This window comes from Motacilla alba, chromosome 1 (genome assembly GCF_015832195.1).
Source record: "Motacilla alba alba isolate MOTALB_02 chromosome 1, Motacilla_alba_V1.0_pri, whole genome shotgun sequence".
NCBI classification, from domain to species: Eukaryota; Metazoa; Chordata; class Aves; order Passeriformes; family Motacillidae; genus Motacilla; species Motacilla alba.
This window is the reverse complement of record NC_052016.1, coordinates 7929274-7955589: the sequence shown is the minus strand read 5'-3', so window position 1 is coordinate 7955589 and position 26316 is coordinate 7929274. Positions and strand designations below refer to the sequence as shown.

At 45.4% G+C, this 26316-nt stretch overlaps 1 protein-coding gene and 1 long non-coding RNA gene across 3 annotated transcripts in view; one reads left to right on the top strand and one right to left on the bottom strand.

The window, feature by feature from the left end:
• Positions 1-4835: 4835 nt before the first annotated feature.
• Positions 4836-17291, bottom strand: LOC119698008. Of its 2 annotated transcripts, none has more exons than XR_005256026.1 (4): positions 11673-17291; positions 7837-7969; positions 6045-6107; positions 4836-5800 (listed from the first exon to the last, which is right to left on the bottom strand). It is a non-coding gene; the product is annotated as an uncharacterized LOC119698008 (long non-coding RNA). The 2 variants fall into 2 exon arrangements; XR_005256031.1 differs by having other exon boundaries at positions 12266-17291.
• Positions 10647-26316, top strand: part of TSPAN7 (tetraspanin 7) — an 85919-nt gene continuing 70249 nt past the window's right edge. Inside the window, exon 1 of the mRNA XM_038129450.1 lies at positions 10647-10970. Within this exon, the coding sequence (XP_037985378.1) occupies positions 10890-10970 (81 nt within the window). The 5' untranslated portion in view covers positions 10647-10889. The remainder of the gene's footprint in view (positions 10971-26316) is intronic.

Below are 26316 nucleotides of genomic sequence, written 5' to 3'. Positions count from 1 at the left end.
CTAAAAGCTCTTGCATCTGGTCCCTAAATTAAGCAAACGTTGCAGTAAGTTGATTTGTCCCACCAAGGCCTGTCTGGAGATGGTAACTACAAAGAGCAGGCCCTTAAATCAGGGCCTTTTTTGTGGTTAGAAAAGCAGTTGTAATGACTGTGGGGAAATTTTAGAAGCATTTATATTGTTTTTGATGGCCTGGAGTTCAACATTAGTTACCCCTGTGCTACCAATGGGGAAATGGCAGCACAGGACAAGCCTGGGGATCTCCCTGCCACTCAGATTTTCTTCTTGGAGGGCCAGTTCTCAGGCTTTTTTCTGAGATTGCTGGATCTCACCTCTTTAAGTTCTCAAAGGCTCCCGCAGAAAGCACAAGGTGCCCTGAGATCCCTGTGTGCAAGGTGTGAGTGTCCCTGCAGCAGCTCTTTGGGAAAGCACTAGGAAGGATTGGATTGCTGCAGTGCCTTATATAACCCAGCAATACCCACACCCTGATCCCCCTGAAACTGCAGAAATGTTGTGGCACTCTGCTCAAGTCCACTATGGCACAAGAGACACCACTGCACCCCAAACACCCCTCTTCAGACACTCTTGCAGGGAAAAAGCTGGAGGAGCTGCCTGGACACTGGCACTGTCCTTTACTCCCTCGGAGGGAAACCTCAGGACAAGAAGTGATTCAGCAGAAGATGATGCAGTGCAGGAGTGATTTGCTTGGCAGAGACCCCACTGCAGGTCTAAAGCTGCTGCTCTACAGCACCTCTTTCACTGGAAATGAGTAAAACCAAAACCTTTGCCTCCCACAGAAGGCAGATACTAAACATGAAGCCGCTTTAGGTGCTATCCCAAGCAATATCCTAGTGATATCCTAGCAAGTAGGAGTCAGCCTCCCTGGCTGTAGCCCACAGCTTTGTTCTTTCAGCCAGGCTGGCTGGAGTCCTTGTGCTCCTCAGTGCTCTGAGAGCTGAACCCAGCCCTCGCCAGAGCAGGTCTTTGTGCCCTTTTAATGGCAGAAAAAACAAGCACTCAGACTGCAAGTGTGATTCTTCACTGATTTGTGCATATTTCCTGCCAGTAAATAACCGCAGTAAAACCTGTGTTGTAAGCCAGTAAAATCTATTTTGTGATGATGAGGGATCAGGCTCAGTAAAACGTATCCAGAAATTAAACAAGTAAAACAGAGCAAACAGCTCTGCCATATCAAGGTAATTTATATCCTGTTAACCACGAGGAAAAAAAAAACAACCCATCACAAGAGACATCTGGAAATGAAAATTAACTAAAACCAGACTGATGACATAAACAAGAGAGAAATACAGCCTCCAGATCTGTGTAGCTGAGCCTGATGTATATCACAAACTAGATTGCTTGGGGTTTTTGTTTTTAAAAGAACACAACAAATCAGGGAGGAAATTTTCCATTTAAAGCCATAACTTCTCAATTCAGACATTTGTGAGGGCATAAAAGACAGAAGCACAGAGGAAAAAATCATCTGCTAGGAGTTCTGCATGTATGTTGGTCCCAGAACTGATTGAATAGCAATAACCCTTATTTGAGAATCATTTGTGTTGCCAAAATTCACAAAAATATCATTTACAATCTGGTGTATGACCACCTTCAGATTTAATTGAATTTAAAAACTACATATTAGCACATGCACATCAAAATTTTGAAAAAAGAATTTTAATTTTAATTTAAGAAAGGAGCATTGAGCAAGCACATGGTTTCCCTGTTGCAATATTGTCTTGCACTAAGGGCATTTGCTCCTCATTGTGAAAAAAATTCTGGTTTGGTGCATTTCCTCTAAATGTATGAGAAGGATGTGATGTACATGCCACATAGCTGAAAAAATCTGGGCATGGTTTTCACCTCATCACTGATCTTGACTATTCTCTTGCCTATCTAGCTATGAAATCTTCATCCAAACTGCAGTGGGATCTGCCATCTGTTTGATTCCCCTGCAGATCTGGGCAGAGCAGTTTTATGATCTGTTTCCATGTCTGTAATAGAATTTTTATAAAGGTGGCAAGTGCTACTACTTAAAACACTGAGGAGATGTTGGCTTATTTTTTATTTTCAGTTTTGGAAAAAATATAATTATGGAGCTTTCATTTGCTCATATTACCCCCATGACCCCCCAAAACAAACATTTGCTAAAATAATGGTAAGCTCAGCAAAGCAGAAAGGTTTAGGTTTTGAATTATATACCATTAGATCTTAAACAGTACTGCCTGCCAAATCCAGAGTCCACATCATTTTCAAGCACACACAAGTAATTTTCAAATACCAGGCTAGTTTTGCAGTGCTGACAGACTAAAATGATCTCCTGCTTCACTTAGAAGTTGACCCAATTTGACAGAAAAATCTTCAGGAGAAAGCAAATGCAGAACTTTGTATTTTATTTGATACTACTTTAATGGCTACAGCAAAGCTCTGAAGGTCAGTAACATTATCCAGACACTACACACCAAATCCTGCATCGAAACGCATCCCAGAAAGGTGTGCCTGGTTCTTTTACTCCTTCTTGGAAATGGTGAAGTCTTTCCTTATGGTACCCCTTCCGTGGTGCACCAGCCCTGTGTCTTTATTGTCCTGCTCCTGCACAGAAATGACACCGTGTCAGTGATTCACAAGATCATAGAGGCCCTTGCCGTGCTTGTGAAGTCACCAGAACCCAGTAAAAGGCAGTTCACAATCTAGTTTGGGGTTGTGTGACTGGTGCAGCCCTTGTAGCTCCTTTACTTATGTACATCATGGAACTGCCACACGGCAACCTCCCTAAAGGGGTCTGAGGGATGAAAGATCCTGTGCAGGTCTGCAGGCTGGGTTGGGCTCAGGGAGCACTGTAAAATGCAAGGTGGAAGGAAAACACTGAAATGGAAAAAGAGGACAGTCAGAGGGACTTCATTTCCTAAAGCCTGCAGGTTCTCAGGCACCAAAGTGATGAGTGAGAGACTCACTGAGTTCTTCCCCACAGGGGACATTCCACACAAGTGTCACTGGGATGTCTGCAGTGACCCCCAGAGACTGAGGGCACGCTTTTTGTCCCTCATCCATGAGGCCAGCACGCCAGCAAGGAGTTATGGGATGTTCTGGTACTGCCCTGGGGTTCTTGGGTCAGAAGCTCCAGGGAGAGCTGGACAATGTAGGGGGTTCTTCAGAGATTGTTTCCACAGGGTGTGGTTGTGGTGAGGCTTATGCAGCCACATTTTTATGTTCTCTTTTGCTGTATAAAACTGAGTATTGAATACAAGTGACATCATTACAAATATTTCAAATTAGTCAATAAACTATTTATCTCATTTCCTAATACAAGTATATTTCTGGGGCTGTCCAGAAAAAGAAGAAATTTTAACAAATACCGACAATTTAGGACAAATGTGGACATCCCAGATTTCAAAGGCATAAAATCAATAAAAATTTTATCAGCCTCCACTATGCAGCCTTTAAAAGGAAAGCCCTAGTTGATTCCCTGTTAGTTAAAAATCTGTGTATCTCCAGTCTGAGCCTGGATGCAGCAGCCCAGTGTGACAGGACAGCAATGCCGGAGAGGAGAGGAGAGGAGAGGAGAGGAGAGGAGAGGAGAGGAGAGGAGAGGAGAGGAGAGGAGAGGAGAGGAGAGGAGAGGAGAGGAGAGGAGAGGAGAGGAGAGGAGAGGAGAGGAGAGGAGAGGAGAGGAGAGGAGAGGAGAGGAGAGGAGAGGAGAGGAGAGGAGAGGAGAGAAGGTACCTCTGAGTTATCCACAGGTGCCCATAAGGAGGATAGGAGGAGCAAGAAGCAAGGTGTCCTGGTGCTTTCCCTGTGCACCTCCCTTTGCCCTGGGCTCCTCCTTTCACTCCTGCTGCTGGAGCACACGGTGCTTTGCTCCCAGTGCCAGGGAGGCTTTGTGAACGAGCTGTGTGTGCTTCTTGCATTCCTTGACCTGTGTCCATCTCAGGTGGGTGGCCAGCTGGGGCACAGGCATGGCCACAGGCATGGCTGCAATGTGGCTGCAGCATTGTCAGGAGAGTGCCCAGCCTAAAAGCACCTCCAGAGAGAAGAGCAGCCCTTCCATCTCCACCAAGGCTTCTCACAGCGTTTTCCCAAAGGCTTGATTGAAGAGGGGACACCTGCACCCTTCACTTAAGCTGGCACCAAGCCCAAGCAGTCCAGACCCCAGGAGGAGCAGGAGGGTGTGCTCAGGGTCAGACAGGCTGTGCTTGGCAGACTAACACAAATTGAGACACAACTGTGTCCTAGAGGAGCAGAGCTCCTCCCCCAATGGCTTGGGGAATTGTTGCATGGCTGTGGAGGAAACCAGGGTGCTCACTGAGGGAGCCTGACGGGGACAAGCAGTGGGTGGCTCCAGGGAACAGATTGCTCCTCCAGGAGGAAGGGATGTGGGCACAAAGCAAGAAAATCCTGCACAAGGGAAGAAGAGCTGCTCTTGTCCACCTCCCAGCTCTGCCAAGAAACAAGCAGGGCCTGAGTGAGCAGTTCTGCTCCATTCCCCAGAATCACAGGGAAGAAATCTGCTCCACAATGAGCAGCTGGGCCTCTAAGCTGGAGCCAGAGCTTCTGTGTGCTCATGTAAGGGATACCTGTATGCTACATGCATCAGGCTGTCCTTGAAAAACAAGAACTTTGCCTGCCCTGGCACTGATGTGGGCACAAGATGTGCTCAAAGTATCAGTCTTGTTTCTTAGGTTGTTTTAAGATTTGTTGTCCTACACTTTACCTGTAATTAATTGGTTTTTTAAATGTTATTGCTTGATACAGCATAATTCTATTTACTAAAACATGCTAAAATTTTGTTATCATTTTTTCTCTTTTCATCACTAGCAAATTGTGGTTAGATACATGGCAGCTTTAAAAATCAATCTTGTCCTTTGAGAAAGAGGAAGAAGACAAGAAGAGGAGCCATTGTTTAGAGGAGGAGAAGGAAAACTAGACACCATATAGAGAGAAAACACATTGGATCAAAATCCATGCAGTGTACCTCAAATTCCTTTCACTATGTACATGATATGATTACGATATGTACATGATGTGATTGTGTACTAATTTTACCTTGAGCATGGCTATTTACTAAAGAGCTCTTGGTGTTCCCATAGCCTCTGTGGTGCTTTTCACATTGTCCCTTGGACTATCACATTCCACACCTTGATGTCCCTCAGCAGCACCAATGTTGCCCATGCTCCATCAGCTGGCTCACACCTGAGCTTTCCCCATCCCACTCTCCATATGCTGAGGACAACCAGAATTCCCTTTCTGCTCAAATAGCTGCACAAGACTTAGGTTAATGTTTCCTTTCCTCTGGAACTCGACCTGAGATGCATACAAGGGAAAGCAAGCCTCAGGGGAAAATGGAGTTTTCTCAAACCTGTTTCCAAAGTGGAGTGGTCTCTGCTGAAAGGATGTGAACACTCTTGCTGCAGGGCTCTTATGGCTGATACAAAAAAATCCAGAGTCTGCAGCTGGGGCAACAAGAGTAGGAGCACCCCAGGCAAGAGGTCCATGTGCCACCTGTGATTGCTGTCAGAGACAAGGTCCAGGGCCTGGCAGGTCCTTGCAGGTGCCAGGCTGACCAGTGACTGACCCAGCCCAGAACACACCACACAGCATGCAGCCAGACGTTCCCATGTCAGCCAGGAGCCCGTGTCTGTCCCGTTGGGGGATTGCTGCAGACCAGAAAAGCTGGGATTTGCTCTCCTGCCCCTGTTTCTTATGCAAACTCTCACAGGCCAACCATGACAATGGGTAACTTCTGCCAGCACTGGAGAAGAGGCCGAGTTCTGGCTGCTTTTGCTTCAGGGCAGACAAAAAGAGAAATCTAGTGGAAACAAATCATGGCACAGTCAAGAAAGGAGAAGGAGGAAAATACAAACAGTACTGAATGCTTTGGTGTTCACAGCTTAACCCAGTGCAGCCCAACCACACTCCTTGACAGAAGCTAAAAAACAGAAAAGCATGGAGGAAGGGGACCTCATAGGTGTTTCTTGGCCCCTCAAACTGATTTTTTCCTGAAGAAGAAATTATCTAATTCCTCCTAAGATTATTGTAAATTATCTACTGACCTTAAGAAAATGTCCAGGTATTCCAGGGATACACAAGAGAGAAGCTGGTGTTTTTATTCATAACTACAAAGAAAAGAAAAAACCAGAAAAAATACAGTGTGACAAACCATTTTGAGTGACTTGGCAAATGTGCAGGGTTAATTGTCACTTTACTGCTAAAGATGAAGATAATAAAATTGCATGGCTCCATTCTTCTTGCTGTGTGTCAAAACTCCCATCATTTGGAGATGTAATAATGCTTCTCCTGAAATAACATAGACCTGCTCTTTGTGTATTTATATGCCCTTTGTGTATTTTTCTGCTTTCTGACCTCTTATCTTTTCCAAGTCCTCCACCCTCCCTCTGTAAATGCTGGTGATCTTAATTTATCCTGTTGTGCTGGTTATGCTTAGTCACAAATGTATTTCTGTTCCATTCCCTTCAAGAGGACACTTCACAAAGCTTTGGAGTAGTCAGGAAAGTCTTCACAGGCCATGAGAAGTACCTGCCTACAAAACAGCTATAAACTTCCCTTTTAAATCAAGGCATTTTCTGAGAAATATGAAGAGTTGTGAAAAGCTTATTTGTATCAAAGTCACTGATAAAAGCCAGATATTACATGCCTGCTCTGAAGGGAAACGGGATAAAGGACATCTCTTTTTGGCCTAAGAACATAAACTGAGCATAAATCATAAAGCATGAGATGCTTCCTACAAAGCATCCTAAAGACCTTCTGAGAAGGTTTAAGAAAGTTTCCTAACGTTACTACTTCCTCTGCAAACATGAACTGCTGCCCATCAGGGTCAGCACCACGATCTCAATACTGCAGAGCCATCCCATGAGCTCTTTATGTAGAACCAGTGCTGAGTGTGAATTTCATCCTAATTCATATCTGTTGCCAAACTCTGAAGCTGCTGTCTGTGTGTGCTCTCTTATGCTTGTGCTGCAGGAGACTGGGCCTTTCTTTTGAAGTTGTGATAAATGGAAATACCTTGGTTGACTTTGTCAACTCTACATTCATCTCCTTACAGGATCTTTACTGGCAAATCATTCTCTGGCACTGGTTTTGTAACCCCACATCTCTTCCCTGGGGACCTATAAAGCCTGAGGCATCTTTAGAAAACACATTTTGGGGCCTGAGCCTGGCAGCTTGGTCCCACTGCTGCATCTGCCAAAAGCATGAAGCCACCAGCCATGTGACAAATGCGCCACCAGCCATGTGACAAATGCGCCACCAGCCATGTGACAAATGTAACACCAGCCATGTGACAAATGTAACACCGGCCATGTGACAAACGCGCCACCAGCCATGTGGCTGCTGTGTGAGAGCTCTGCTATTTTAGAGCTGAGTAATGCATGATGCAGAGGTGTCAGTGGGACCTGCACAGAGTTACCTGAACTCACCTGTGACCCACGAGCGCAGCAAAATTATCAGACACTTGTTTTTCCTCCCGCTTCCTGCATTTTGCCACAAAGGTTGTGGTTACTCTGCAATGGAGTGATGCTGGCTCTGCCAGCTGAGGGCAGCCACTGGCAGGCCACATGGAGATAGGGGGAACGAGAAAAGGACAAAAAACCCCTCAAACCTCCGCTCTCCAGGGAGGATGAAGTGAGTGTGGATTATAAACCTGAATGCACAATAAAGGATAGCAGAGGTTGCTGCCTTTACATTCAACAGCACCACAGCAAATCCATGAAAGGCCAGAATGGGCATGAAGAGAAAAAAGCACCACATTTCTCACCTGCTGTAATTGCAGAAGGGTGTGAGACCTTTACATTTTTCCACCATTACCCCCAGAAAGTAGTTATTTACCTGTCAAATAGCCAAGGTCAGCTCCAGGTAAGGATGGAAGTCCTCATTTTCACTTTCAATGCTCTGCCAAGGGATGAAGGAGCTTCTTCTAGACTGATGCTTTGCACGCAGACTTAGTAAGACAGGATATTCCCTGTGCATTATAAAGAAATACAAGCTCACAGATTGTAGAAGAAACCCCTGCAAACTGCCAATGTTTGAAAGAAATATTTTTCAAATGACACAGTTAGGCAAAAATGTCGTGTTTTTTGAGAGAACAAGAATGTTGTCTCTGTGGGGAGATGTGAAGAGCAATTATGTTCCCAACTTTGCAAACGGGGATTACAGAACTGAAAATGTATTTTGCTTTAGAAAGGCTCGCTTTGATTTTGTTCAAGTAATACTTGAGAATCTGCCCTCCCAAATCTGCAAAACTATGATAAAAATATTTTTAAAAGGTAGATGTGTTTCCAAGCCACACATAAAGGCTAGCAATTGTTCAGTAATTCCATTTAAGCCTAAAATGTTTGATGGCTCGGTGCTCTTGTCATATTTTAATGGTATTTGCTGTAATCAGGCAGATTTTTGTTCAGCTCTGCTCAGACATTCTCATTTTAATCCAAAATTTGCATCTACATCCAATAAAGTATATCCTCCTTGACTGCATGCCAAAAAGCAACTCAGAGTTCCTCCAAAGACATCCTCATGAGAAGACTGTAGGCTCAAGTGGAGATATCATGGAGCCTCTGTTTCTCAGTCCTCAGGACATCATCCCCTCCAGGGCCTGACATTTCTAAAGAAAGGAGCTGTATTTCCTGGTGTGGACTTTTCTTCTTGCACCTCTCTTTTCTCTCTGGTTCCCTGGTACAAAATTCTGTGAGTTTTAACAGAACTGTCAAGGGAGACTTTGTGGGCACTCATTCAGTTTAGATCCCCAACACATCCTTCTGAGAAGACTCAGGGGATGTATCCCAAATTAAGCACTATGGGACAGAGTGACCTAAAATCACCTGCTATTGGCAGAAAATGTGAGTCTTTGTCAAAATCAGAATCTACCAAAATATCCATTCTGATTGATATTATAGTTTGTTTCACGCTTTCTTAAAAACACCTGAAGGGGAGGGGAAGTATAACCATAGCTACTGAAATAAATGGCTGCTGTCCCCTGGGCTGTGACAGCAGCATTTATCTTTCCACAGCCCATGAGTGAGAGAAAGGAAGAGAATTCTCCAGCTCGGAGCTATTTTCTGTCAAAAATCTTAGTGTAATTTTTGTACAGTGAATATTTATAACTGCTGTTAGTGTCAATACAATTTTTTGCAGTTAGTGCACTTATTTACATTTTAATGGCCAAGCCAATAAAGATTTATGCACCTGTCATCTGAATTTTCCACAAAAGTGGTGATTGCTTAAAAAACCCCCAGTATCTCCTGCAGAATACTCCCTCTCCAAGTATCTTTTAGATGCCTTCATTGTTTTGGGAGACAGTAGGCTAACAGCTCTAAAAGTCATAAGTTAAACCCAGCAAAATCCTGCATCAGTCTTCACGGCAAAACTTCTGCATATTACAAAAGCACTTGCTCAGAACCCATTTTTTTTCTCACTCTGTTTTTCAAACACTGTCTCTCGAATGGCAAGGGCTGTTTCATCACTTTGATATGTCTCAGCTGCACAAACTACATTACTTTTGTAGCTTGAGGAGGTTCGCCATTTAGTGTTGACCTTTTTTGATTGTAATGCAGTTAAAGGCATGGTTCAGATCCCTGCTTTGTGTGCAGCCACACCAATCAGGAGGGACACAGTGCTCCAGCATCCACTCCCCTGCACACACAACCTCCTCCAAAATGTGAACTACAGAAAAAACCCTGAAGGCATCCCCTCTGTGCCTGCCCACGGTCTTGGCACAGCAGCCTGGGCTGCCAAGGCACATGTGTGCCCTCATTCTGGCCATGCTTCTCCTGGAGGCAGCCGGCCCACAAGCCTGTTTTATTCCCACCCAGAGGAGGCTGGTGAGACCCACAGCACTGCTTTGCTTGCAGGAACAGCTCCTTTTCCATCCTCAGACTAGCTCGGTTATTTCCCTGTCGTCCATCCCTTGCTGGATTCCCCAGTGGTGGCTGCGGTGACAAGGAGGAGGGGCAGGCTCTCTCCGGAGCTGTGTGCCCTCTCCGGGGTGTGTTGTCACTCCAGGCAGAGCTGAGCCAGCTCTGTTCCAGCTGAAACTGAGGGTCTCAAAGACACAGAAGTGTGAGGTTTCTGATCAGTTTAGCTGGGGTTCAATGTCCAGAGTAGTTTTAGCGTAGAGTTCAGATTCGAGGCTGACAAGAAGCCAAGGCCAGGGGCCAGGCTCCAGCAGCACCCCAGCTTCATGACCTGCTCTTGTAAGGCACCGTCCATAGGTCACAGCTCTTACAGCCTGCACAGTCACCTGCACTACAGCTGCACAAGAGGCACGCCACAGGCCGAGAGCTGCAGGAGCCCCTGCCCCTCAAATGGCTTCGGTGCAGAGCTCTCGCTCTCAGGTACAGCCTTGCACAGCCACACTGCGTGGCTGCGACCAGAGCACCGTCAAACCTGTGCTACTTGCCCTTGCTGTGGTCTCCAGACCTCTGAAGCTTGCACAGGAACACACATTTTTATCGTGACACTGAAAGATGTTTTCTTCCGTACGGGCAATTCCCTCTGCAGCTCCGACCACGCAGCGCCTCCATCCCCAAGCCCCTGAGCAGCCCAAGCAACGCCTCCGAGCATCTTCCCGAGAAAACGGGGCGGCCGGGGGGTGCCTTTCACCTCATCATTCAAAACCTCAAGCCCCCCCCCATCCCCGAGATCTCCCAGTAAATGTCACCCCGCGGCCGCCCCCCGGCAGACGATGTTCGAGCGCGGTGTGCGCTGCCCCCGGCGGCCCGGGGCGGGGGTCCCCGGGCGGCAGCAGGAGGCGCGGTGAGCCCGGCCGCGGCAGCCGGGCGCTGAGCTCACCTCCCTCCGCCCCCCCCGCTCCCTTCTCCCTCCCCCTTCCCTCCCTCCTCCTCCGCCTCCTCCCGCGCCCAGCCTGCAGCCGGGATCTCAGTATTATGGCATCGAGGAGAATGGAGACCAAACCCGTGATAACGTGTCTGAAAACCCTCCTCATCATCTACTCCTTCGTGTTCTGGGTGAGTGCGGCGCGGCGCGGCGCGGGCACACGGGGACCGCAGGGCACGGCCCGGCACCCCCCGGCCCCCACCTGCCCGGGGCGGGGGGCACCGGGGGCTCCGCAGCGCGGCTCGGCCGGGGTGGCACCGCCGGGCGAGCGGGGACGGGGCACGTCCGCCGGAGCACAGATCCGCATGCACACAGGCGCATATATGTATGAGCTTACACATATACACACACATTTCCACGTATAAAAAATGATGGGTTTTGCCTCCTCTCGCGGCGAGCACATCCCCCCGAGCCCCCGCGGGGGAAAGTTGCAGGGGTCTCCCTGAAAGCCTCCATAGCCTGCCCCCTCCCCGCCGCCCCCTGGCCGGCCGGACCGTGTCCCCGCGGCCGGACCGTGTCCCCGCTGCCCGCTGCAGCCGCGTCCCTCCGCGGGGCGCGGGGGATGCCGCCCGAGCCCCCCGGTACCTGCGAGCAGCGGGGGCTGCCCGAGCCCCGGCCGCGGTACCCGCGTTTCGTAACCGGGCTCAGGCTCCCGCAAACCATTTTCCTGACCCAGATGCATTAATTGAGTTGCCGCGATTGCCTGACGGGCGGCCCGGCCGCGTTTTTCAGGCGACCCCGGGGGCTGGAGGTTTTCGCAGCGCCCCGGCCTGTTAGTCAGCAGATCCCCGGCAGGAGCCGCGTATCGCGGCGGCGATCGGCAGGTTAAAGACCTTTTAGTGGCCCACGGTGACAGCACACGATAATGGCCCCGCTGTGTGCAGTTAGAGACCTGCTCCGCGCATCATCGACACGGCGCACCGCGGCGCGTTGGTCGCTTCCTAGCCGGGGAGCTGGTTGTGCTCTCTCGGTTTGGTAGCTCTGCGCCGAGGAAACTGTCTGTGAAACACACTGACTCAAATCTTCATCTTTCTGCTTAAAAAGGCATTCTAAACAAAGAATTGCTTATTCATGGCAATAACGTTTGACATCCTTACAATGAACATGGGACTTCAGCTGTTTCAACTTTAACTTCATAGCCTTTCCTTTTTTTTTTTTTTTAAGCATAACCAAACCACATTTTTATTTATTCATACTTATGGCAGCACCTCGGTGTTATTGGCTCCCTTGTACCACACCCCCCCCCCCCCGATATTTAAAATATCCCTCCCCCCGCTTCTTTTCTTTTTTAATAATCTTGGTGGCAGCAGAGGTGCCTGATGACTGAAATGGATAGGAAGGCAGAATACTCTGTTGGGTTTTTTGTTGGCAAGTAGATTCTTCACATTAGTCTCAAGGAGGTAGGTGGCTAAGTTTATATACTTACCACAGTTTCAAGATTCATCCTTTCCAGTCCTCAGTTCTCAGCAGATCTGTAAGAAACCCTCCTCATTCTGTGATGAATGAGCAACTGCAGGAGCTCAGGCGAATTCATGGCATTTTTTTAAATGGTGTCTTTTTTTTTTTTTAAAGTGATCGTTGTATCTGCTGCAGCCCAAATAAACAGAGGACTTAGATCAGCATGCCCATTGAGCTAGCACATTTCACCAACGCTAATCTCATTTAAAAAGAGAGAATTGTACCCTGAGCCAAGCAGCTGGCTGAGGGCATTTGTGCCCTAGGCGGTCAGGATACCAGGCCAGGTTGACAGCTGGGACCTCGTGGGGTAAATGACACAGCTGAGCTCGGGTTTGGGCTCCAGAAATGCGGCTGTGCTGGTGGGATGCTCTGCTGTGAATTCCTTTCCTCTGAACTGTGGGTCAGGCTCCTGTGTCTCCTGATCTTCTCCAAGGGCATGGCCCACTCTTCCAGCTACTAAACATTCGACGGCTGCCAGAGTCTCTGTTTGTCCTCTTCCTTGAGCCTGGAAAAGGAGGAGGAAATCAATGGCTGGAGACAGAATCCTGCAGCCATGATCAAAGGAGAAAGAAGAATCATGCTCGCTGTTGCATCTGGTTTCTCAAGGCAGCAGCCAAGGGACATAGGCAGGTGTCAGTGGGAGAAGACAGCAAAGGATTTGGTAAAGGACCAGAGCCTTTGACAGCAGATTCTAAGTCTTTATCAGTTCTTCCGTGCTAAAAGGAGGAACAAAAACTAATTCACATTTTTGTCCTCTTTCTGGGCTCTGAATCCATTTAGAATAAATTGGAGCAGGATGCCACGAGGAGAGCAAAAACATGGTGTGCTCTGGCTGTATGCTCATTTTCCTTTTTTCAGTCGAGTTTGAGAGCTGAGGGATGTATGGACTTCCCTCAGCTCCCCTGCTCCATTATTTTCTGGGGTGATTTTTGTACTCTTAGAATCTGCTGGCTCCAGAGTCAGTGTAACTCAGCTTGAGTCCTTGTGAATTCTCAGAGCTGAAAATATGGGAAGGATTCTATTGGAGAAACTATTTTAATTTTTTTTTTCTTGGAATGAGCTAAATACCAGAAGGAAACCATGCCAGCACCACAAATGGCTGGTTTGTAAATTTTTATTCTGACGGCTTTCCCACATTTTTTGGAGAGGTTGTAAGCTGATTTCTGAAGGAGAAAGCTCTGTGTTGCTTAGCTGCAGTTTGTATGGGGTTTTTTTTCTAGCTGTGGGAAGGGAGCTGTGATACAACGCAGGGCAGAAACTCATCCTGTGGCAGGGTGGTGTGTGGTGGCAGCCCTTTGCCTGGTGGGTCAGGTGGTTACAGATGTGAGGGAGTGGGGAGAAGATGCTTCTTTGCATCCAGTGAGCTGTTCTGAACCATCGTGAAGGACTCCTGTGTGTTTCACACTGTTTATAAAATAAGAAAGTCTGTGTACGCAGCATGTTCCCCCAACAAGTGATTTTTTTCTCAGGCTTAAATAGAAATTGCATTTGTATTTCTGGGACAGATGTGTATAGGTGAAGGCTTTTAGTATAAGCATTAAATGAGGCTGCACAGATTTCATGGGAGCTGTAGGACCGTAACGGGGAGACACAGTTCATGCAAATTTCATACTGCATAGCTTGTTCCTTTCCAAGTAGGTTTTGTTTAATGTAACTTGTTATTTTGATAGCTTCCTCTCCTCCCTCTCACCATACTTCCCAACTTCTTTCCATAAATGTATCAACGTGTTAAAAAAAAAATCCATAAACAGAGATAACAAGCTTTTTGTGTGCTCATATGTATTGTTATTCATGGAACACATTAAGTGCCTAAGGTTACCGCTTTTGGTCCTTAAGGGATGTAGTAATAAAAATTCAACAGCTATTTTTTTCCTAATCAGAATTATATACTGAATGCATCTGGTTTGGAACTAGCAGATTTAAAAAAGGTGATAAAAGCTCTGCTAGGCTGTTAGCTATTTTTATTTTTTCCTTTTGGGTATCATAAATTGCTTGCATAGAAATCTGAGATAGAGCCTGTCTTGTTTTTAAGAGAAAATGAATTTTGGATTAGAATTCTAAGTGAATTTTTTTATAGGAGAGAGAAACCTTGAAGCACCCCTCAGTACCTTGTATTTGTCTAGTACTTAAGTAACCTTTGGTCTTAAAACATGTGTATAATTAATATTTCACTGTAGCCTTCTAAATATATTTTGTTACCAAATTAACTGCCTGCCTCAATGTGTTTTGGGAGGGAGCTGTAAGGGGGCAGGCACTTGTCCTTAAAGTTATATGGCTGAGGAAAATGGGTTTTGTTGTTGCCCCAAACAGGCACCGTAGCAAAGTGATTACTCTCTGATCCCAGGCCCTGTGAGACACTTGGCGCTCAAATGAGTGCTTTGTGTGTGCTGTCCTGCTGGAACTGGGTTTTCTTGCTGTCAGTTAGTGGAATAAAAGCATGTAAGTAGAGTTTCCATTTCGATAATGTTCCAAGGTAGGTCACTGATCTGAAGAGCATCTTCCAAAGTTTTTGGGGACTACATTAGGTTCTTAGAACTTGGTGCGTCTTTGGCTATGTGACAAAATCAGAACTAAGGTACCTACTCATAGGTAGTGGTAGTTTGGTTTTCCAAGTTTTTATTGCCTTGAAATTAGTCCTGTGCCTCCTGGTGTGACCCCTTGGAAGTTGGCAGGTGGCAGGAGATTTTAAAAAAGGTGAAAATTATGTGTTTTCATATGGTTCCTCTTCTTTTAGCCAGTTCCTCTGGGAATGTGGTGTCACTGGTGTGGAGGTCAGGGGGTCTGGAGATGGCCCCGGGAAGGGTGATGGGCTCAGTGCCACTCTGGCATGGGAGGTGTGGGAAGTCCTGGTGAGTGCTTTGAAGTGCCCCCCCCCCCCCCCCCCATTTTCATCTTCTCAGAATTCCCTCAAAAGGGGGTCACCTGTAGGTGCTGGGAGTGGCTCTGCTGCGGGACAGACACCTCTCACTGTGGCAGGAGGGTGGAGGGGGCATTTCCCTGCCACTCCAGAGCTCACAGAGCTGTTTTCCAGGAAATGACTGAGACAAAGAGCGAGTGTGGCAGCCTGCTTGGGAGCACAGATTTATGGCTCAACTCCTGACCCATCCTCAAATGCAGCCATCTGAGCTCTGCATTACAATGTGGGATTAAATTTGCATGTCCCTTTGAGTTACTAGTGGCATTACTCATCTCCCCTGTAAGTGTCCAGCTGGGTTGCTGAAATAACTAGTTTTCTCCCCAGATCTTCTTTCCAGTGCTTCTGCATTGGTTCCTGCATGTTGCTGGTCTTTTTAATACCTCTTGCCATGCCTATATTTCTTTTCTTTTAATTCTTTTAAAATATATGTTAGCAGATGGTTTTAGAGGAAATGTTTTGGGAAATTTTTAGCTTTCCCATGTGGCTTAGATTGCTCAGTCGCTTGGTGGTTCCATTTGATTGCAAAGTCAACACTGCTATACTTTTAGAAAGAAGTGTTATTACTCATATGTAGTTACCTGAAATCCCAAAAAAACCAAGCTCTCAAAAATGCACAGTATCCCCCCCTCATGACAGATTTGAAGTGCTCCACTGTTCAGGAATAAACCTCATGCAGTTGCCTCCTTAAGTGAGTTGTTTCCTGTTCTGTTCTCATAATGATATACATGAAAGATTAAAGATAATGGTGTTTTCTAGTAAGCATAGCCCAAGGTGAATTCTGTTGGCTAAATAAATAACTGGTTTTTTAAAAACAACAACAACAACAACAAAAGGCTAGATGGTGTTTGAAACGATAACTCCAGAGTCAGCTTTGTAAATTCCTTCTTGGGATGTGTACACAGCTTGGCTTAGTTTAGTGGGGCTTTGACTGGGATTTTTCAGTTCTGAAAATTGTGTGGTTTTGGTAGAAATTAGCATTTTACACCTCATTTAATGGAATAATTGACTTTGCTGTTGGCTAAATGCTCCTTCTTTTCTGTTTGTGGAGTTGTGCTTGCATCTCAGAAATGTGACCCCTTGACCTTGGAGTTTGCATCAGGACAGTTCTGTAGTTTGAGGATGGTGACATTTTCACATTAAGGGGTCAGTTCGGACTGATGAAGGGGATAGTGGGTGACTTGGAAGTTGTTTCAGTTCTGTTTGGGAAGGCACAGGATGCATTCATAACCAAGCAGTGGCAGGAGCCCTTGTTTTTCACAGGGAAGGGCGTGAGGCTGTGGGGGAGTGCCACTGTGTGTGTAGTAAACATTTGGCAGTTTAGTGTTCCCTTGTGCTCTGAGCAACCTGTTGTGTGGTCTAAACAGGGTAAATATAAATTCTAGGGAAAGGTGCTGGGCGGGCCTTTTAGCACTTTTCCCTGAAAACAGCAGTGGAGTCCTTGGATGCTGCTTCATTCCAGCCTTGCTTGTCAAGGAAATGGAGGCAATTATCGTAGGTAAACCAAGGGAATTTAAAATGGATCCAATAATCTGATTTTATCTCTGATTCTGTGACTATTTATCAACTCCCCGTGCTGTCAGGGAGGGAAATTAGGTTACCTGGTACCGTTAGTTGTCCCCATCTCTGGATTTTTATCATCATTTCTTCTGTTGTTGCAACCGTCCTACAAATTTACGTGCCAGTGAGTTAACAGATGAATATCTAGAAAGGCTCTTTGTGCATGTGAGCTTGCAGAAGCATCTCCTTCAATCTTTCACATGCTATTTAAGCCCAGTGACGCTTGTTACAGAGATGCTGGCTTTGCTGTAGTGCTGAGTCCCTTCTGCAGCCACCAGATTTGCACTTTTCAGCCCTGTTGATCTCAGTGCCTTGCGAACCTCGGCGACGGTATCTTTAGAATAAAATGCAGGACTCCAGAATGTGGGGAGCAGATGACAGATATTGTACAGCCATTTTTATTTGCATGATGTTACTTCTTTAGGCTCATTTCTATTAATTAGCTTTTAATCATCTCTCAGAGAAGAGATGCTTCACATGGGCAGAGCAGGCTTGTTTCCATCTTAGCTCTCTCTCATGGTGGTTGAAACGTTCTGTCTCTATCACAGGGCTGGGCTAGGAGAGGGAAGCACTTGAATTTCCCTTGCACTAAAGGGACCCAGAAGCATGGCACACTTGTGTCTTACTGGATTATCGTTACTTCATAGCTGAGCTGGTTCTTTGAGCTCTGGGAGGAGGACACAGGACTTTTAGGAGCTACTGTAATGAAAGAGTGGAAGTAAATGTTGTTAATACTAATTTTGCTGTAATTTCCATGTAGTGTTTTGCAAGATGTTTTTCAGATGTGCTTTTTTCCTCTCTGTGTTTCTGGGGACACTACTAAAATCTTTACAAGAAGCAAGCAGCCCCCCCTTCCCTCTCTGCTTCTTGCTTTTCCCATCTCCCTGAATTGCTGTGCTGAGTTCACTTGGTGGCTGGTCACTGTGTGATGCTGGCAGTGACCCTCTCCCAAAAGCCAGGCAGGATTCACCACATTCACCAACAGCCTGGGCTGAGCACAAGGTTGAAATTTTGTCTTGACATCATTTATTATTGGGAGATATTTGCTGAGAGCTTTGAGGAAAGGTTGGATTTGGTTTGGGCTGAATGTGGATTTGGATGGATCAAACTGAAATGTTATTTTTTTTTGTTACTATATTCAAAAAGGATCTTTTAAAAGAGTTTAATTGCTAGGAGAATGTGATGGGGTGAATAATGACGTGATGGACCTAATCTGCAGAAGCCTCTGGATCTTGGGAGCAGACCTAAGGAAAAGGTTGGCACACTTGTAAGGTTCTGCAGAGAAGTCAGAGAGGAGAAAAGAGAGTGAAACCTTGTAAATATCATGGGAAGAGGAGCACTTACATTTCCCTTTAAATGGGAAGAGAAGGAAGCCTCTGCTGTCTGACCCACATAACCACTGAGTGCCTTAATGCCTCTGAACAGAAATGATCAGCTCAGACCTGCTGCTGCCACAGGATTGAAGCTGCCAGGGAAGCTGACAAGTTCCTCAGGATCTTGTTCCTGAGTGGATTATGGGCACTGCTTCAGAGAATGCAGTAACAGGAACAGCAAATTGCACTGAATGCCACCAGCAAAGCACATCTGCAACTCAGCACACTGGAAACTTTGCCTGTAAGGACCTGAGTACATATTCTGCAACTGAGGATTCAGCTAGGCCATGCTGATTTAGTCATTTGATAAGTTTTAAAAACATTTGTCGTTTGGATGGAGTTTCTCATGGGTTGGCCTCCATCTGGAAGCAACTTTGAAGTGTTTGGAGAGCTCCTTTTAGCATTTTTTGGCAAAGGAATATGAAAAATTGCTCATTTTGTATGTTTCTGAAAGTGAATGGGAGCTATATCAAAACCTGACATTTTTGATGGAGGTAGTCTTCTCAATAATAAAAGCTTAGTGATTCGGATAATTCTAAAACCATGATTTTTTCAAATAAATGAGAATTTCCTGAGTATGCCAGGTAGCACTGAAATTGCTTTTTATTTTTTGTATTTGGACTTGAAACTGAGGCCAGTTTGTGGCATCACAGGTTGTGTCATGGCATGTGTTGCATCAGTCCATTGGGCGGCACCAGGGCTTCAAAGTTGTGTCTGGGGCTTGGAGCCCAGCCACAGATGAAAGTCTGAGGCAGAGCTGGGGACCTGGGGTCAGCAGGCCCCTGCAGCCTGCAAGGACATCCACCTGGACTAGGGTTTTTGTCCATGCTTGAAGATAACACAAAGGTGCATGGCAGCGTGCAGCTTGCTTGGACTGTCGAGATACTCTGCTGTGACCTCAGCCAAAGAAAAGTTGGAGGACATTGTAAACAGATCATGGAAACACATCCAAGTCAATTCCAAAAACTATTTGAGATGGAGGATTGCTGCAGATTTCCTGCAATGGAGAATCCATGATTTTTGTTGTCATCCCTAACAGTCTCCTGCCCAAAGCATTTTTATTACAACTTGCTGTGGCCTTCCCTGCATTAAAAGACAGTCAACACACCAGAAGTGTGTCACACAAGTTGTGCCTTTCATTCTTGGGAGAATAGGTTAAGGTAGAAGAGAAGGTCCTTTCCAGGTGTGCATTAACAGAAGAACAGATAGAAACTCAATCCTCCTGTTTCACTTCAATAGTACTTAACATCTAACTGGCTCTAATTAGGCTTGGAATGGGAACATAATTAAGTGCATGTCTGTTTCCCTTTGAAAACAAAGAAAGGAAACAAGCACAGATAGGTTACCCGTATGGCTGGGTTCATTTTCACTGGTGCAGCTGCCCAGTGCTGGATGTAGCATTTATTGCTCTGTGGTGTGCACTGATTGCAGACAGAGCATGATTCAATTTACCTGCAAAATAATGTCTTAGAGGAAATCAGCAGCTGATATTATTTCATGTTTTTGAGATTTTTTTTTTTAAATTTCCTCTGTTTTCAGGTCAGTGATGCTATGCTAGAGCTCCTTTTTTGTATAGCTGAATCTTTGAGTCAGTTAAAGCTGATCCAGTGTGCAGTTGCTTGTAAATGTTGAGGTCAGCTTGAGTGTCACCTGGAACTGAGTTCCTCTTTCCAGAACACTTCAGGAAAACTGCTGAGTTAAATTGTGTGGGTTTAAATAATCTAGAGGCTTAAATTGATCTCTCTTGTCCCTGAATAACCTGTAGGCCATCTGTGCCTCACCTGCAGTCTTCAGGGTTTTGGGTTTTTTTCTATGCAAGTGTGATCTAAAACCTCCTGAAGAAAGAACCAGGACCTCAAGATGTTGGATAGCTGGCTTTCAGGAATGTTTCCCTATTATTTCCTGGAACATACGAGCCAACCCTGGGCATATTCCTTGCTTCCTGTTCTCACAAAACAGGAGCTGATGCAAAGGGATTGAATCAGGATTTTCCAACAGAAGGTCACACCACTTAAAAAGAAAAAAAAGTAGTTCACAGAGATGACCTTACAGGTTTATTTCTGTCGTGGCAGGTAGGACTGGGTACACATAACAGCCTTTCTGGGAGGCAGTGAGACCTTGCTGCAGTTACTGAATATGTGCAGGATGTCCTGTGCAGCTTTCAGAGCACTCGTGCAAAACTCTCTGGCAAGATGGGGCAACTGCTGGTTTTGCCCGTGGCCTTGAAGATAAATAGTTCCTTATGGAAAAAAACACTCCTTTTGAAACCTTCCCATGTTGGTCTCCAGCTTCAAAGTGATGCTTTCACTGGCCATCCTCCCAGCACGGAAAGGGCATCTGAGTGCCCTCTGTGCCTGCTCAGCGCTGACTTCACCCCTCCTCAGCTGTGTTTACTGGCATTCTCACCAGAGAGAGGTGCAAGACAGGGCCACTGGTGCTTGTCCCATCCAAGGTGGTCCCTGCCAGAGCTAGGGGACAGCCAGCAGCCTCCTGGCCAGCACAAGAGCACTGCCAGGCAGGTGTGGGGTGGGCTCTCCCTCTGTACTCACCAGTGAAGTTACAAACTGCAGGAGATGTGCGGGACCAGCCAGTGTGGTCATAAACAGTATTTCATCCAGCACTTGTGTAATTTTCAACAGAAACCAGCAACAAAAATAAAACCTCCCACTCCCAGGACTATTGTGTTTTGTAAGCAGCAGCTAGTTGCTTTGTGACAAGATGGTTGTACTCAAAATAGGTATGTCTGTGGTAGAGAGAATTTTAAGCTCATGGAATTATCAGAATGATACAGAAAAGTTGCCTGAGTTTCTGTGAGCAGGCATGATATGCATGTAATACTCTTTAACACAAAACAAACTTGGTCCCTGTTGTGCAGAAATCTGAGTATGCTGCACCATAGCTATTTTTTAACAGAAGTATCAGATTTAATGTGTTCCCTTCTGCTCACTGACCTCAAATTGCTGGGGGACCAGACAGGATTAATCCCTGTGCCATGAAGAATATCCAGTATTAAAGCAAGGAGCTTGGTTGTTTCCTAGAGCAATGCAATCCTCAAATGATAAAAAATATAACTGAACCACAACCACTTAGTTGATTTCTACCCTTAATTTCACTTAATTTCCAGTGTCATAACAAGCTTTAGACTAAAATGAATTCCTATTTTTTCCAGCACTATTGAATATGAAAAATATTTAAGATTGAAGACCTCTAAATCTGAAGGATATAAAGAAGAATTTCATGCTAAGTCTTAGCTCTTAGGCAGTCATTCAAGTTATCAATGATATAAGAATAAGAGGCACCTCATCAGTGAGGAGCAGACAATTACCCAGTTTTTCTTCTAGTACCATTAAACCAGCTTATCAGTTGTTAACCAAGCTCAAGTCTGTCTGGCACTAGAATTTCCCTTTTGAAAACATATTTGCTCTACATCATATTTTAGTCTAATACTGGTAAGCAAAAGAATGTGAAATAAAAAGACATTTCAAGAAGACTTACATCAGCTCTGGTTGATGGGCACATGTGGGTGGACTCAGCTTGGTGCATAGGGAAGGTGTAAAATGTCTTACAGCATCATCTTGCTCTGCTTAAATTCAGTGGGAAACAAACATGATCAAACTTATGCAGCCAGGCAATGGTTTTTGAAACTCACCTGTGCTTAATATTAATGTTCAGTGAAACAGACAGTTACTCTGGCTTGGATTCCTCAGAATTCCCACAGACATGTGGTTGGGAGGGCTTATCATTCATTTGTGAGCTGGATATCTCAACAGGATAAACTTTCTTCCCATTCCTCTGTCAAGTTAAATTCTGCCTCTGGTCTCTAGACTTGCTTTGGTTACCCTGTGATTTTGTAGCACAACATCATTTTACAAGAAGATACGCGATTCTCTGGTGTGGTGGTGCCACTGAAGTTTAGATGGACCCTAAAAGAAGTAAAATTGTGTTTAAAATTTTGCAGTTTCTATGAAAACAAAGCTTAAACTAAAAGAATACAAGAGCAAAAGACTTATCTCTGTGTTGATGAGATGGAGTGGTGTGTGACCACAGGAGCCAGCTGGTGGATGAATAAATGTGTATTGTGGCTGGCATCAGAGGGCATGGCAAAGTGCACATTATTTGGATTAAATTCCAAAAAAAATGGACCCTGGCTGCACCCTGTATGTTAATAAGAAGGGATTTTTTTACAACATTGATAGCTGTATGTTGTATTTTCTCTATTCTTAAGAAGCATTGTGTAATTACTTATAGCAACACTAAAGCTTTGGCTTTATTTACCAGTGGTAATACTTAAAAAATAGTAGTTGGCTTGTCCATTTCATAAGACAGAGCCACTGGTGCAAGTCATGCACTACGTCTAGGATGTGGCACAGCTGTTAGTTATTTTAAGTCCCTAACTGTAATAATTATTATGTTGTAGCATTGACTTTGACATCTTACTTCAATTGCAGGAGTAGAAAGCCGAAATAATAATTAGGGTTACCTGATGTTGCTTGTAGAGTATGGGAATGCTTCTGAGAAGTCTAATGAATTCTGCTTGTGAAGACAGATTATGATGGAACAGCTGGCTGTATCTGAGCTATGAAATTCATGCACCGTGATGCTTCTTTATTCTGAAGCTGCATAGACAATGCTCTGAAAAACCTTTCAGGCTGCCCAGCATCTTGGGAGAGGGAGTGGAGCTGCTGCTGCACGAGAGCAACCCCAAGGTGAGTGGGCTTCCACAGCTGGGAATGATCCATGCAACTTTCCTGACTTCACAGATCAGGCAAGCCCTTTTGTGGGGGGAAAAAAAAAATTCCCATCATGCAGGGCGTAGGAGGGAATAGTTTTTCTTCAGGGAAAGAGCTGCACATTTCTGTAGATGGAGCTCCACCTTTATTTTGGGAGATCATCCGACTGGGGCACAAGCATGTTGACACACTTCCCCATGGAGAGGAGACTTGGTGTACCTGCTTAAGAATGTCCTCCTCCTCTTTGTGCTGAGTGCCAGTGATCTGTTATCTCCATGGTGTGTTCCAAGTGTAGCAGGCAGGATCAGGTTTAAGTGGTGACCTCCAGAACAAGGTGGTTTGTTTGCTTTTACCCTGCTGTGGACATGAAGACACAGAGGAAGATTTTGCTAATGTGGAGTTCTGGTTAAAGATCAGTATGCAGAATTTGGTCATTTATGGATTCTGCCAGGTTTTTTGAGTGAGATTGTCAAGTGCTTCTAGGAACTGGACTGACTTACTTGCTGAAGAAGGGTTTCTCTGTAGTTTACTCATGCAGTGGATATTCTGACAGCTGCAAAGAGTTATTAGCAGTTTTGTTTGATAAATTGTAATCAGGCAGCTAAAAAGAACACTCTGTATGGGGATGCAGCTCTTAGGACTCTGCTTTAGCACAGGGAGAGAGCACTAGCACCTGCAGGGGCAGAGGCTGTGCTGGGAAGGACAGTGGGGCTTCCCAAGCTGTCATTTAAGACTAGAACATGTTATAAGGAAAAGGGTATCAGGTAACTTACTGCTTGGAGGAAACTTTTAATTTGGGGATTTCTTCAAGTAGAAGGGAGTTTGTTCATGCTGAGAGCCTATTCTGTAGCTTGTGCTTTCTCCCACACCCCAGTGAGACCTTTCTGGAAGAAATGAATGCTGGCTGCTCTTAGTTTTGTGTCAGAGTTAAATTAAGGCTTTTCACTAGCCTGGATTAAGGTGTATTTTGGTGTTTGGTGGGTGTAGGCGGTGACAGCTCATGGAAAGATGTGATCATTCATCCTAGTGTGCATCTTGAGTCTGAGTGGGTGAATGGCAGGCTGGTTTTCTTCTGATGGCCCTGTGCAGTTCTATCTAAAATCCCTTGTAATGGCTATTGCCCAGCTGGTCAGGCTGGGAGCAGAGCAGAATGGCTTAAAGCAGTCACTGTTTTGTTCTTACCCTCTCCTATGGCTTGGTGAGCAAGAGGGCAAAGGGCTCAGCAGGGACTCAGCAGAAGGTAATTAATTTCTCTGGCATTCCTGGACCATGCTGCTTTCAGGCAGAGAGAATTTTCAGGTTAGCCACAGCATGATTTCTGTTTCCCACTTCTCCTTTTCCCCCTGAGTGGGTATCATGTTGGGGCAGAGATTGCTCTGTGGCTTAGTTGATGCTTTGTTTTCTTTTATCACCTTATGTGGTGCAGTTTAAATTACACTTTTCAAATGGTAAATTGCTTGGGAAAGACTTCTTAATGCCATTTCTCCTGGCAGTTTATTTCATACTTTTCATGCTAGTCGTACCAATCAAGTGTCTGGTGGGGCTGCCTGCTAAGCAGTAACAGATGGCCTATGCTAGTGAGGACAGGAAGGATCACAGGGGTAGGAGCCAGTGTTATCTACATATGTGTTTTGGATTGCATCATGAATGCTTCCCAGGAGGAAGCACAGCTGGCACTGGAATTGCAGAGATCTGATTTTTGGTATTCTCTATTTGAAGTCTTGGCATATGTGAAAATCAAGTTCATGTTGGGCTAGATCAATAATATTGAAATTCTTCTTGGATAAAATCGCTATGCTTGCTAGTTCTCTTTTTTCTTTTTGCTTATCCTGTAATCAAATGTACTATGTGAGAGAAAATACACAGAAGAGAGCAGCCAGGTCCATGATGTAACCTTGCTTCCATGTGTGCTCTACCACAGCATGGCCTGAAAATGGAGTAACCAATCCAAAACTGCAGGAAGAAAACCAGAATTAATTATAGGTGGTTTGACCAGTATTTCCCCCTCTAGCTTGCTCTGGCACTAAAATACTTGAGTACCATGCTAGGCAAAGGGCCAAAGTGGAGAGGGGGATGTTCAGAAAGTGACTGCCTTGCAGAGCTCACGTTCTGGGCAAGTTTCTTCCTAATGCTGGGCTGGCAGCATCCCCTATGCTTCAGCCTGGTTTTCATCTGTAGCAGTGGGCATGTTTCCAAGGGGAGAGGGAAAAAGCATGAATGGAGAAAGCTGTGATCTTAAACACAGTCTGTGAAGGCCAAACTATGATTCTGCTGAGGTGGCCAAGGCTTAGCCACAGCCACCTTTGCTTTGTGTACTGTATTATATTGGATGTTTGTCCAGGTGCCAGCAGGAACAGGCCAAGAGATCCTAGACATGGCCACGTGATTAAGATTTGGCACACCAGGCCTTTCAGAGGGCTCTTGGAGTACGTATTGGTACCTGTCTTCTCTTGACACTAAGACACAACATGAATAAAAATGTGAGAATCTTCTTACTGAAAAAATCACTATCAGAAAATCATGGGAAATTCATTACTTTATGGTTTTTTGGGATTTTTGGTTTTTTTTGGGGGGGAGGTTGGGGTTTATTTGGTTTTTTTCTTTTCTTTTTGTTGTTGTTGCTGCCCTGTAAGCTTTCAGTTTAGAAGATAATGTTTCATTTGGTTCTGACATTTAAATCCTTTCCGTTCCCCTGCATGGACAGGGGCTAAGCAGCCCTTGCTTTGTGTAAGGCCACTAGAGCTTGTGTCAGTCCTGGGATGGTGCAATCATAGAACCACAGAATGGTTTGGGTTGGAAGGATCCTGAAAGATCCTCTGCTTCCAATTCCCTGGCCAAGGGCAGGGATGCCACCTGCTAGACCAGGTTGCTCAAAACTCCACCCAGCCTGGCCTTGAATTCTTCCAGGACTGGGGCAGCCACAGTTTCTCTGGGCAAACTTCCAGAGCCTCACCACCCTCTGCCTTCTATTCTCACCAGCAGAATAATAACCTGTCATAGATAAAACACATTACAACTGCCCAGAGAATGATGTGGAAGATAACCTGAGGCAATCCTGTCAGGATATGCCCTTATCCTTGGGCAGCTGAGCAAAGGGAAGACCCTTCTTGTCAGCCTGGCTTGGAAGGATTTGTCTCACAACTTGCCTTATGAATTTTGCACTTTCCTAGTGCTACCTCACGGTGTTGACTGTGGCTCCTGCTGTCTTGATGTGTGTCTTTTGAACATAAGCAGAAAATGTTGGCAATGTGTCAGGAAAAAATCCACGAGGAATGCCTCTAAAATGTCCTGGGAGGGGAGAGGAAACCAAGTAAGATGATGACAATTCCTCCTCTCCCCCTGGCCCCTGTACACAAACTTGCTTGGGTTTAGGGTACAGCCAGATTCTGCATTCACTTAAAAGCTTTTTCACCAAAAACCTTGTGTGTGGAGACAGGACTAG